The 14,052-nt window shown below is 36.9% G+C and overlaps 1 protein-coding gene across 5 annotated transcripts; it reads left to right on the top strand.

The window, feature by feature from the left end:
• The first annotated feature begins 1,177 nt into the window (after positions 1 to 1,177).
• Positions 1,178 to 13,323, top strand: LOC102077370 (immunoglobulin lambda-1 light chain). Of its 5 annotated transcripts, none has more exons than XM_025906274.1 (4): positions 1,178 to 1,247; positions 1,346 to 1,674; positions 12,049 to 12,082; positions 12,854 to 13,323. In XM_025906274.1, the coding sequence occupies exons 1-4, from the start codon at positions 1,211 to 1,213 to the stop codon at positions 13,174 to 13,176; spliced, it is 723 nt and encodes a 240-aa protein (XP_025762059.1). In that variant the 5' UTR covers positions 1,178 to 1,210; the 3' UTR covers positions 13,177 to 13,323. The 5 variants fall into 5 exon arrangements, with proteins under 5 accessions (XP_025762059.1, XP_025762062.1, XP_025762060.1 ...); XM_025906277.1 differs by lacking the exon at positions 1,346 to 1,674 and adding an exon at positions 3,257 to 3,582 and having other exon boundaries at positions 1,180 to 1,247; XM_025906275.1 differs by lacking the exons at positions 1,178 to 1,247; positions 1,346 to 1,674 and adding exons at positions 3,135 to 3,175; positions 3,257 to 3,582.
• The last annotated feature ends 729 nt before the right edge of the window (positions 13,324 to 14,052 follow it).

The following is a 14,052-nucleotide window of genomic DNA, read 5'->3' on the forward strand; positions in this document are numbered from 1 at the left end:
AAACACGGAAACTTTCAGGTGGAGTAACAACCTTCGGAGAAGAACTTATGAACCAATAATCACTTCAACCAGGAAAGAATAGAACTGCAGAGCTACAGGATTATTTCAAAGAACTACTTGTTAAACAATAAAATAAATATGAAGTTCGCAATGTTCAAACTCTGATGGCAAAATACACAAAAAAGTTACAGGCCTACAACAAACACTGCTCAGCTTAGTTTCCTGTCAAAAGTTCTTGCTTATTCACAGGTCATTCATACCCCCAAATTTCTAACAGCCAGACGCATCAGTGGTCATACGTCCTCTTACACAAGTCTGTGGTGGTATTTGACTGACCAATAAACTACTGGGCAGATATTCAAAGGAGCATGTTTTATCAAAGGGGTTCAAAACGGAAAAAACCCCCAGTGAATATCCATCTATTTCTCCTTTCTAGGGTCGCTGGAGCCTATCCCAGCTGTCATAGGGCAAGATGAACTAACATATAGTGACAGGCTGTCACAGGGCTAACACATAGAGACACAGACAACCACTTGCATATTCACACTAAGTGCATGTCTTTGGACGGTGGGAGGAAGCAGGAGCACCCACGCAAACATGGGGAGAACATGCAAACTCCACACAGAAAGACCCCGGCCTGATGGTGGAATTGAACTCAGGACCTTCGTGCTGTACGGCAACAGTGCTAACCACTGTGCCACCGTGCTGCCCAGTGAATATGCCCTCCAATATGAGCAGGATGCTAGCTCAACACTGCCCATATGATTAATGATATTATATAATGATGTACATATGTCTGCTTGTTGCCTGCTGAAACACCTTGACTGTTTTTCATTCACCCAAACTTTGGTATTCACCTTGATTAGCAGAACAAATAATAGCAATGACAGAATTGTGCTGTTAACAGAATCTTAATTCCAACAAATTGGATCAACAGTATATCCTGAATTCAAATATATATATATAATAAAACGGCTCTAAAATGAAAACACATTTAGATTTATTGTAAAAAAAATCTCAAACATTTACAATATTTGAAATAAGTTGGATTTTGATCTAAATATGCAAATTCTTAGAGTTGAGTTGTGATCAAAAAGTTTTTAGTATTGAAGCCCCTCCTCCTCTGCTTACTCTATATAGGCCTCAGTCTCTTATATTACTCAGTTCATTTCTCAGCTGGACAGTACAGAGAATACGCTATACTTTCAACATGCTGAGAACCTTCTGTACTCTTATTGCTCTAGCATGTAAGAGCGGCTACTGGTTCATTTTACAGTCTGTATTTAGAAACATAAAACTTTATTTAAATATTAATTAATTTAAACATTCTTTTTTTCTCTGACAGGTGTGGATGCTGCAAAAGTGTTGACCCAGACACCATCTGTCCACACAGTTTCTCCAGGAGAGGAGGTTCTGCTCAAATGCAACATTCAGAGAGATGAAAACTATTATGTCAACTGGTACAAACAGGTCCCTGGTTCTACTCCTCAGTTTATTCTGAGATTTTATCATAGCCACAGTTCACCCGACTACTTTGGAACAGGATTCTCCTCAGACCGATTTAACTCTAAAGCCTCATCAAACATTGATTATCAGTTTATCATTAAGCGAGCAGAAGCAGGAGACTCTGCTGTGTATTATTGTGAGACATGGGATAACTCTGCTAAGGAGAGCGTATCACAGTGATTTACACTGTGACAAAAACCTCTGTACAAAGTACTTCTGCTTTCAGAGGCTTTGACAGTTTGTTAACAATGACTGTGTGTCTGCTAGACATCCAACTGGATCATGGATAAGGTTAACACACATGAAGTGTCTTTGGGCTCCCAGACTTCAGAGAAAAATATCAAGAATATCAGAATATCCTACTCAATAACAGAGGACCAAAATGAGCATTTAAAATCTTCTTGCACGTTGATTTTGCTGTTTACTGATTACCAAACATGTTAAAATAAAACAAAAGGGTTAAGTGACTTTTACTGGACATTTAAATTTACCATAGTTAGAATAAATAAAATGTTGTGCTGTGTCACATTTGTAGACCTGGGACAGTTAAAGGCATGAGTGTCACTGGTTTAAAATGCTTATTTTAAACCTGCAACTTTCACACTCTGTTAGTAAAGCATCACTTCTCTACTCCTCCTTCCCTTTTTCCCAGAATGCACCTGCAGGTCTGAGCATCTAATTTATAACGTCAGGAAAGTTGTAAAAGAGAGTTATAGGTCTTTCTAAAATGAGATGTAACTGCCCCTGTCTGGAAATGTTGTATTTCACTATACTTTGGTAATTCAGGGAATTAACTGAATACTGCTTTGGTTTTGTCCAAGAATAACTTTATTTATTATATAAGAAACACTAAACAATGTCCAGCTGTACAACTTTTGCAGCTCTGTTGTTGTCATACAAACATTTGATATAAAAAATGTTGCTTTTTAAACATTTAGTTGCCATTACAACTTAATCCTAATTTTTAAATGACTAGTACACATAAAAGTCTGAGCTGTGATGCGTGAACCTGCTATGAAATGACTGTTTAAGGTGCATTTTAATGTTAAAGAATCCAGTTTGCAGCAGAGTTTTTTGTGGTTGATCTGAATTTAGATACTATAAAAAATCTCCTAATATAAATCCTTGGATACAGCTGTCATAGCTATTTTTACGTAACGTTTATGTTCAACAATAAATTAGTTTTATATTCCGGCTTTATTAACAGATCCAAAGGTTATGTGAAAATAGAAGTGGCACAAACTTACAAAAACTTTCTTATTTGCAAATAAAACAACCAAATAAATTGTATAGATTCACCTGACTACACACACTTTGTTATTTAACTTAACAGGACATTAATCCCAACAAAATATGTCCTGAATTTAAATATATTCATAAATAAAAATAACACTGCTTTAAACTGAAAACATATTTAGTAGACTTGTTCTAAAAATAAACATTTATGATATTTAAAATAATTTAGAGTTTGGTGTAAATACCCTAATTTCTAGTTGAGTTGTGATCGTACAGTTTTTAGTATTGAAACTCCTCCTCCTCCACTCCTTAGTTATTAAAAGTCTCAGTCTCTCTTCATTGCTCAGTTCATCTCTCAGCTGGACAGCAAAGAGAATACACCATATTTTCAACATGCTGGGGACCATCTCTACTATTATTGTTGCTCTAGCATGTAAGATAATCTTCTGGTTCATTTTATAGACTGCACTTTGAGACATAAAAACAGACTTACTGCGATTTTTTTCTCTGACAGGTGTGGATGCTGCAAAAGTGCTGACCCAGACACCATCTGTCCACACAGTTTCTCCAGGAGAGGAGGCTCTGCTCAAATGCAACATTCAGAGACCTGAAAGCTATTATGTCAGCTGGTACAAACAGGTCCCTGGTTCTACTCCTCAGTATATTCTGAGATTTTATCATGAGCACAGTTCACCCAGCTTTGGAACAGGATTCTCCTCAGACCGATTTAACTCTAAAGCCTCATCAAACATTGATTATCAGTTTATCATTAAGCGAGCAGAAGCAGGAGACTCTGCTGTGTATTATTGTCAGACATGGGATAACTCTGCTAACGAGTACGTATCACAGTGATTTACACTGTGACAAAAACCTCTGTACAAAGTACTTCTGCTTTCAGAGGCTTTGACAGTTTGTTAACAATGACTGTGTGTCTGCTATACATCCAACTGGATCATGGATAAGGTTAACACACATGAAGTGTCTTTGGGCTCGCAGACTTCAGAGAAAAATATCAAGAATATCAGAATATCCTACTCAATAACAGAGGACCAAAATGAGCATTTAAAATCTTCTTGCACGTTGATTTTGCTGTTTACTGATTACCAAACATGTTAAAATAAAACAAAAGGGTTAAGTGACTTTTACTGGACATTTAAATTTACCATAGTTAGAATAAATAAAATGTTGTGCTGTGTCACATTTGTAGACCTGGGACAGTTAAAGGCATGAGTGTCACTGGTTTAAAATGCTTATTTTAAACCTGCAACTTTCACACTCTGTTAGTAAAGCATCACTTCTCTACTCCTCCTTCCCTTTTCCCCAGAATGCACCTGCAGGTCTGAGCATCTAATTTATAACGTCAGGAAAGTTGTAAAAGAGAGTTATAGGTCTTTCTAAAATGAGATGTAACTGCCCCTGACTGGAAATGTTGTATTTCACTATACTTTGGTAATTCAGGGAATTAACTGAATACTGCTTTGGTTTTGTCCAAGAATAACTTTATTTATTATATAAGAAACACTAAACAATGTCCAGCTGTACAACTTTTGCAGCTCTGTTGTTGTCATACAAACATTTGATATAAAAAATGTTGCTTTTTAAACATTTAGTTGCCATTACAACTTAATCCTAACTTTTAAATGACTAGTACACATAAAAGTCTGAGCTGTGATGCGTGAACCTGCTATGAAATGACTGTTTAAGGTGCATTTTAATGTTAAAGAATCCAGTTTGCAGCAGAGTTTTTTTGTGGTTGATCTGAATTTAGATACTATAAAAAATCTCCTAATATAAATCCTTGGATACAGCTGTTGTAGCTATTTTTACGTAACGTTTATGTTCAACAATAAATTAGTTTTATATTCCGGCTTTATTAACAGATCCAAAGGTTATGTGAAAATAGAAGTGGCACAAACTTACAAAAACTTTCTTATTTGCAAATAAAACAACCAAATAAATTGTATAGATTCACCTGACTACACACACTTTGTTATTTAACTTAACAGGACATTAATCCCAACAAAATATGTCCTGAATTTAAATATATTCATAAATAAAAATAACACTGCTTTAAACTGAAAACATATTTAGTAGACTTGTTCTAAAAATAAACATTTATGATATTTAAAATAATTTAGAGTTTGGTGTAAATACCCTAATTTCTAGTTGAGTTGTGATCGTACAGTTTTTAGTATTGAAACTCCTCCTCCTCCACTCCTTAGTTATTAAAAGTCTCAGTCTCTCTTCATTGCTCAGTTCATCTCTCAGCTGGACAGCAAAGAGAATACACCATACTTTCAACATGCTGGGGACCATCTCTACTATTATTGTTGCTCTAGCATGTAAGATAATCTTCTGGTTCATTTTATAGACTGCACTTTGAGACATAAAAACAGACTTACTGCGATTTTTTTCTCTGACAGGTGTGGATGCTGCAAAAGTGCTGACCCAGACACCATCTGTCCACACAGTTTCTCCAGGAGAGGAGGCTCTGCTCAAATGCAACATTCAGAGACCTGAAAGCTATTATGTCAGCTGGTACAAACAGGCCCCTGGTTCTACTCCTCAGTTTATTCTGAGATTTTATCATAGCCACAGTTCACCCGACTACTTTGGAACAGGATTCTCCTCAGACCGATTTAACTCTAAAGCCTCATCAAACATTGATTATCAGTTTATCATTAAGCGGGCAGAAGCAGGAGACTCTGCTGTGTATTATTGTAGCACATGGGATGACTCTGCTAAGGAAAGCATATCACAGTGATTTACACTGTGACAAAAACCTCTGTACAAAGTACTTCTGCTTTCAGAGTCTTTGACGTGTCATTTAGACTGTTTGTCTGCAGCTGCCAATAAAAACACAAATCATCAGACACATCCATCCTCTACAAGTTGTTGAGATTATTGTATCTGTACACATTTTAATTATATTCAGGAATAGCCTTTGGGTTTTTTTTTCAGAAATAAATTTCTGTACTCACTCAGTGTCTTATGCTGTATATTTTTGTTTTTTACTGAATCAATTCTGTGTGGTTTTGGATTATGTCCTTCGTGTATTTTCAGACTTCAGCCTCCCTCCTCCTGTCCTGACAGTCTTCCCTCCATGCAGTGCTGAGCTCCAGTCCAACAAAGCCTGTCTGGTCTGTCTGACCATCCAAACATCAGACTGGGTGAAGTGTCTTTGTGAAAACCATCAAGAAGTCATAATGTCCCAATGAATAGTAGATGCCCGTGCAAGTAGGTAATATAGCTGATACAATTACTTATAAAGCTAGACAAGATGAAAAGAGAGCAAAATCATCTTTATCCACAACTCCTCCACCTTTTGGTAATCTTAAATGACACCTCAAGCTCATTCTCTCTTCAGCCTATAAAAACAGTCCAATATTGTTTGAAGTTACAAATCTCACACTGACAACTGGCTGGTGATTCTCTGCACTCTCATCAAAGTTCTAGCATGTAAAGAATCTGATGTCCACAGCAGACTTATGCACAGATGTAACTGTCTGTTTCTCTTGACTCCACGTCTTCTTGTTGTTTGCAGGTGTGAGTGACACAGAAACTTCCTGTTGTATCAGTGAGAAAAGGAGAGACAGCCAGCTCGGACTGTAACCTGAGGACTGCAACTGACCAGTCTGCTCGTTGACATAAACATATTCCAGGAGGAGACAATCAGCATGTACTGCAGTTTCGTCATGACTGGAGTTCTCAAAAAATATGGTTCAGGTTTCTCCTCTGAAAATTCACATCAAGTCATCAGTCAACATCAGATTAACATCATCAGTGTGGAGGAGGAAAACGCTATAATCTATTACTGTCAGGGGACAGCTTCACAAGGGATGCTGCATCACTAATTTACACTGTGACATAAACCTTTTCACAGATACTTCTGCTTGTTCACTTTATACTGATCAAACACTGTTAAAAAAAAATCCTAGAAAAACAGTAATATTCCGGCAGCTGGGGCGTCAAAATAATACCATAAAATAACAGAAAATAACTTTCTCATAAAAATACGGTTATTTTCAGTAATGACAATACAGTTTGTTGCCCTAATTTTACATGGGATTTTGCCTTTTTCAAGTGCTTTTAAACATTAAATTAGGAACATGTTAAAGTGATTAAACAATGAAATTACCTATAAACAAGGTCAATGAATGTGGCAATATGAATAATAATACTTAAATGTACAGAAATATACAGTTAACAGTTGGTTTAAATACAGTGGCTTGCAAAAGTATTCGGCCCCCTTGAACTTTTCCACATTTTGTCACATTACAGCCACAAACATGAATCAATTTTATTGGAATTCCAGGTGAAAGACCAATACAAAGTGGTGTACATGTGAGAAGTGGAACGAAAATCATACATGATTCCAAACATTTTTTACAAATAAATAACTGAAAAGTGGGGTGTGCGTAATTATTCAGCCCCCTGAGTCAATACTTTGTAGAACCACCTTTTGCTGCAATTACAGCTGCCAGTCTTTTAGGGTATGTCTCTACCAGCTTTGCACATCTACAGACTGAAATTCTTGCCCATTCTTCTTTGCAAAACAGCTCCAGCTCAGTCAGATTAGATGGACAGCGTTTGTGAACAGCAGTTTTCAGATCTTGCCACAGATTCTCGATTGGATTTAGATCTGGACTTTGACTGGGCCATTCTAACACATGGATATGTTTTGTTTGAAACCATTCCATTGTTGCCCTGGCTTTATGTTTAGGGTCGTTGTCCTGCTGGAAGGTGAACCTCCGCCCCAGTCTCAAGTCTTTTGCAGACTCCAAGAGGTTTTCTTCCAAGATTGCCCTGTATTTGGCTCCATCCATCTTCCCATCAACTCTGACCAGCTTCCCTGTCCCTGCTGAAGAGAAGCACTCCCAGAGCATGATGCTGCCACCACCATATTTGACAGTGGGGATGGTGTGTTCAGAGTGATGTGCAGTGTTAGTTTTCCGCCACACATAGCGTTTTGCATTTTGGTCTCATCTGACCAGAGCACCTTCTTCCACATGTTTGCTGTGTCCCCCACATGGCTTGTGGCAAACTGCAAACAGGATTTCTTATGGTTTTCTGTTAACAATGGCTTTCTTCTTGCCACTCTTCCATAAAGGCCAACTTTGTGCAGTGCACGACTAATAGTTGTCCTATGGACAGATTCCCCCACCTGAGCTGTAGATCTCTGCAGCTCGTCCAGAGTCACCATGGGCCTCTTGGCTGCATTTCTGATCAGCGCTCTCCTTGTTCGGCCTGTGAGTTTAGGTGGACGGCCTTGTCTTGGTAGGTTTACAGTTGTGCCATACTCCTTCCATTTCTGAATGATCGCTTGAACAGTGCTCCGTGGGATGTTCAAGGCTTGGGAAATCTTTTTGTAGCCTAAGCCTGCTTTAAATTTCTCAGTAACTTTATCCTTAACCTGTCTGGTGTCTAAATCCAATCGAGAATCTGTGGCAAGATCTGAAAACTGCTGTTCACAAATGCTGTCCATCTAATCTGACCGAGCTGGAGCTGTTTTGCAAAGAAGAATGGGCAAGAATTTCAGTCTGTAGATGTGCAAAGCTGGTAGAGACATACCCTAAAAGACTGGCAGCTGTAATTGCAGCAAAAGGTGGTTCTACAAAGTATTGACTCAGGGGGCTGAATAATTACGCACACCCCACTTTTCAGTTATTTATTTGTAAAAAATGTTTGGAATCATGTATGATTTTCGTTCCACTTCTCACGTGTGCACCACTTTGTATTGGTCTTTCACCTGGAATTCCAATAAAATTAATTCATCTTTGTGGCTGTAATGTGACAAAATGTGGAAAAGGGCCGAATACTTTTGCAAGCCACTGTAATAATGGATTGCATGCCCTGGGACAGACTGACAGAGGCGAGGCTGCCATATGGCCCCTCTGGCTTTCACCAGTAGGTGGTAGGTGAAGTGTCTTGACCAAGGACACAACGACCGAGTGTCCGAGCCAGGGCTTGAACCTGTAACCTTCTGATTACAAGGCGAACTGCCAACTCTTGAGTCACGATAGCAATAATAATAATAATTATTTGATGTAAAAAAAGTTTATGAGAATCATTTTATATATTTTTCCATAGCATTACATTTGAATTTAACAGTTCAATCTTTCAAATAACGGACACATATTTGTGAAATCATGATACATTTGTGAATGTATTTTAACAATCTAAATATGCACATGTACAGACAAATACATTTAAAAAACAAGAAAATTATGTTTTATTACATTACAGTGATTTTACGTTAATTTACATTTGAAATGTGAAGTCACAGTCTATTTATGTAAATTTAATGATATTCTAGAAGAACAGAACAAAACTGTAAAATACACAGTAAAATACTTTTATATTAGGATTTTTTTTACAGTGCAGAGTTGTCACACAAACTCACCAGCTGCACACAGTTGGAGATGTGAGTCCTCATTTATTTTAAGATGTGACCAATCTGACGGCTCATCCAGCTTTACAACAAGATTCTCCTTGGACTGATTCACCTCCATTCAACTTTATTACCAAGCAGGCAGAGGCAAGAGACTCTGTTTGCTGTTTGGTGGCTGTGCTGATGAAGCTGAATCACATTGATTGAGGCTGTGACAAAAACCTAAATTAGAGACATTACAGTTTTAAAAAAAAATCCAACATTACTCATCTCAAATCATTAAATCTCGAGCAAAACATGTAATGGTGTTACATTAGTGGTTGGAGGCAGATGGCAGATGGCATTTCTGCTTTCTGCTCAGTATTTCTGTCAGAAATGGGATAAATCTGTAAGTTAAGCTGAACAGTGACTCAGACTCTGACAAAAACCTGAGATACACAACAACTTTCATGACATCTGAAAAACATCAAACATAAACACACTTCTTTTCAAATTATTTTCAGCTTTTATAAGCATTACACTAAGTAATCCTCACTTTTTGTTTAAATTATCTACTTGATATCACTTGTTGAGAAACTTAAATCTATCTGTAAATTCTGAAAAGGGATCAAGTTAAAACACTGAAAAATCATCATGAAGGACATGAAAAGATTGTACAAATTAAAAAAAGAAAAAAGAAGGAAAGAAATAACAACAAGAAGATGATGATGCTAAAAACATTACCAAGTCAAGTCAAGATTAGAAATATACATATGTGTTTTTAAGCTCCTCCTCCTGTTAGTCGTATTAAAAGGCTCCTTCAGCACCTCCTCTCTTCATCCTACAGAAGCAGTACAGCCACTTTAAGGTTACAAATTAGAAGTGCATTCTCAGCTCACACCGATAACATGCTGGTGACTCTTTGTGCTCTCATCACTGCTCTGACATGTAAACACCTTGACTTATATTGCACACATATATACTAATGTCAGTGTGTTTCTATTGACTCCATGTCTTCTTGTTGTTTGCAGGTGTGAGTGGTGTGACAGTGGTGACACAGAAACCTGTTCTATCAGTGAGCAAAGGAGAGACAGCCACCATGGACTGTAACCTGGGGACTGTTACTGACCAGTCTGCTCGGTGGTATAAACAGATTCCAGGAGGAGTTCCTCAGCATGTAGTGAGGTTTTATCATGGCTGGAGTTCTCCAAGCTATGGCTCTGGGTTCTCTGCTCCAAAATTCACATCCACTCATCAGTCAACATCAGATTATCGTTTGATCATCAGCAACGTGGAGGAGGGAGACTCTGCAGTCTATTACTGTCACACATGGGATGACTCTGCTAAAGAGCATGTTTCACAGTATTTTACACCATGACAAAAACCTCCTGACTGTTACTTCTGCTTTTTGAAACCAACCCACTAACTGTTAATAAACAATGAATTACTCTATTTTGAGGGTATTATTTTCTCTCTTACCAATTCTTAATTTTCATTGAGGGACTCTCAGTTCTGTTCACTATCTAACTTTCTATTCCTACATGACTTTGACAACATACATTCTGTTGATGTTCTCCCCAGAGAGAACCCAGAGCCAAGCATCAGCCATAAATGCTGATGCTTGGTATTTCTGTCAGACATGGGATGGCTCTGATATATAGACATAAATAAAATAGAAGCAAATATTTCCGTTGTGTGTGTTTTTAGGAACACCTCTTTATATCATATGTTGTTTTAAAGGAAGAATATTAACCCTCATTCATTGTGACAAAAAACTAAATGACAGACTCTACAGATTTTATAAATAAATTCTAACAATTTGAAATCATTACATTTTTTGACTTTTTTTTTGATAATTTGTTGTTGTCCTGTGCATTTAAAATATAGAGCAAGCTAAAAAGATAACCCTGCCCTCCTTGCATCGGTGTGTACTACTTGGTAAATAGGCATGTAATATGTATTATGTATTATTTTTAGATTTGATGAGGCAAATCTAAAAATAGACAATAGTGCTTACCTTGTCAAATCTATAAGGTTAAAGCTGTGTAAATGCTGCCCCCAGCCCAGCAGCCAGACTCTAAACTTCAGCAGGTAACAAAAGCAGTGATGAGCAGTCAGACTGCAGCCGCCTTTTCTACCTGTTCATGTTTCTAAACTAGAATCACAGTGACGACTGCTGTGCTGATGGCTTTGAGTTCACACCTAAACACTAAGAGAAAAATCATGTGTGTCCTCCTTAGGATATGGATTTCTGTTGTGTGGGACTGTAGCCTCAGGTTTATATTCTTCACTGGCAATTATGAGACAATGAATTTCAGGCCATTTCATGGAGAAACGCAAAAGTAATGTAACTAGTAGCGTAAAGAATTACTTTCTACTGGGAATAATTCAGTCATGTGCATTATTTGTGCATTATCTTTAAGAACAGTAATGAGTAATGTATAAAACATTACTTTTTTTGAGTAATAACCCAACAATGATCACAGCAAAGAGGGGAAATACCTCTAACAAGTTCAAATGTTTGACCACACAGCGTGCAAATGATTTGCATGAATGTAATGTGTTTAATATGCTTTTTAGTGATGTTGGTGACTCTAGAAGCAAAGCCAGTGAGAATCAGAGAGAATCAATTAGGAATCGAATTGATAAATAATATTGATAATCACTAAATCACTAAATTCTTCTCAAGTCCCATCCCTACTTTGTGCTGCATTTTTATTGTAGCTATATTTTTCCACTTTATGGGTTTGGGCTCTCCTCTCCAAAATTCACATGTATCCATCAGTCAACATCAGATTAGCATTTGATCAACAATATAAGGAGAAGTGACACTGACAGTGAAAGTTGGTCTCAATTGGATGTTTCAGTTCCTCTCCCCTCATCAGTGACAGTCAGGAGGTTTTTGTACAGCCATGTATACAAACTGAATCACTGTGGTATTCGGACAAGGCACCAAGCTGATTGTGACAAGTAAGTACTTTTAAACTGATCATGAAACAGGAGGTATTTTGTGTTTATGCTTAGATTCTCTAATTTTCTCATTTCACATATACTTAGATTTTTCTTTAGACTTTTTTTTTTTTTGCTGTTTCATGCAGTCTACAAGCTACAGAGTTGATCACACGTTGTAATGTGACTTAAGTTCTTCATTAGTGCACAGACACAGATATTGAACTTGATTATTCTTATAAAATGATAGTATTATCTACCTTTCAGAAAACATTTTTTAAATAATATTTGCTGGAAATTATTCCACGTTCTCTCAGTAGTAACAAACATTTGACCAAAGGTGGAAAACTGACTATAATTTAACAATCTGACCTTAACCTTAGTGTTGCTTGGTTTTAGAATTAAACCCATTTTGTCTGCAGTTTGTCATAGCTGGTATTGTTTTATTTCACACGGATGAAAAAATAATTATATGATTAAAAAAAAATCTAGTTTTTTTGTTCTGATTTAGATGACTATTCCTTATTTTGTTGCAGATGTCATTGTCTTTTATGCGAGTTCTTTATTTTATAATAAATATCATCTTCATCCAATATCTCTGGCCTGATGATGATGTTGTAAGACATAACTTTTATGTATTTTGGAGAAGTTATTTGAGCTATTTTGGGAGTTAAAGTATAGTATTTTTTTCATCCATTACTTTATATTGATCCATTCTCATCCATTTCTAGTTTTTATTTATTCATTTTTAATTTTTTTTTTTTTTTTTTAATGGTTTTCATGTATTTTCAGGCTCCAGCCTCCCTCCTCCTGTCCTGACAGTCTTCCCTCCGTCCAGTGCTGAGCTCCAGTCCAACACAGCTTCTCTGGTCTGTCTGTCCAGTCAGTCTGTGCCTTTTGCAGATGTGAGCTGGTTGGCTGGTGGGAGTCCAGTGAGCAGTGAGATCTCTACCAGCACTGCTGTTCAGAGACCAGACCAGACTTACCAAATCAGCAGCTCTCTGACCATCCAGACATCAGACTGGAACATGGATAAGGTTTATACATGTAAAGTGTCTTTGGGCTCGCAGACTTCAGAGAAAACCATCAAGAAATCAGCCTGTAGCACTGACTAGCAGACGGGTCAGAATCAGCATTTAAAGTCTGCTCTTCAATCTTTTGGTATTTTTTTGTGTGCATGTGTACATGTAAGAAAATACTAGCAGTTAATGTTTGCTATGCATTTATTCTGCAAAATGTTAATAAAAAATATTGCAAGTGAACATCTGAGACAATGTAGCATTTTCTTCTTCTGCCAGTTTGAATTTCCTCAACTCTTCTGTATGTCTATGTGCTAGTGTGTGCATGTCCATAAGTTCTTTACTTGTGGTGAGGTTATCATAGCTTCATGTTAGTTTCCAAACTTCCACTTCAAAAAACAAGTAAAAAAATTATCTGATCATATACAGAGAATTAGAGTGCCTGAAAAGATAATTAATATTTTATGTTCTGGTTTAAGTTTCCTGCAATAAACGTGGTTTGAAAAGAAAACCCCCCAAAATGAGTACTAACTGAAACTATCTACACCTCCTCCTCTGTCTTCCAGGATGCACCTGGAGGCTTCTTCTCTGTATTTAGAGTTTTATGCAAATCAAGTCCTAAGTGAAAGGGGACTGTCCCTGACTGGAAAAATCCAAAAATGTTAACCTTTTTATTATTTTATAAATAATCATTGTTGCTTTTAAACCTGGCTTATGTACAAAAAAAGGAGAAATCCTTCGTGATGATGAAATAATATGCAAAGACCAGTAATTGATGTCACTTTTATAAGTGAGGTTAAAAAAATACCTATGACTGGAACCTTATTGCCCTTGAATGTTATATGAACCTTATAAAAATATATATGTATATATATATATATATATATATATATTTTATTTGTCACTGTGAAGGCTCAAAGATGTTAAATGGTAAATAACTATTCAGATAATATCAGAGTCAAAAGTTAAAGT

This window comes from Oreochromis niloticus, linkage group LG4 (assembly GCF_001858045.2).
Source record: "Oreochromis niloticus isolate F11D_XX linkage group LG4, O_niloticus_UMD_NMBU, whole genome shotgun sequence".
In the NCBI taxonomy this organism is placed as follows: Eukaryota; Metazoa; Chordata; class Actinopteri; order Cichliformes; family Cichlidae; genus Oreochromis; species Oreochromis niloticus.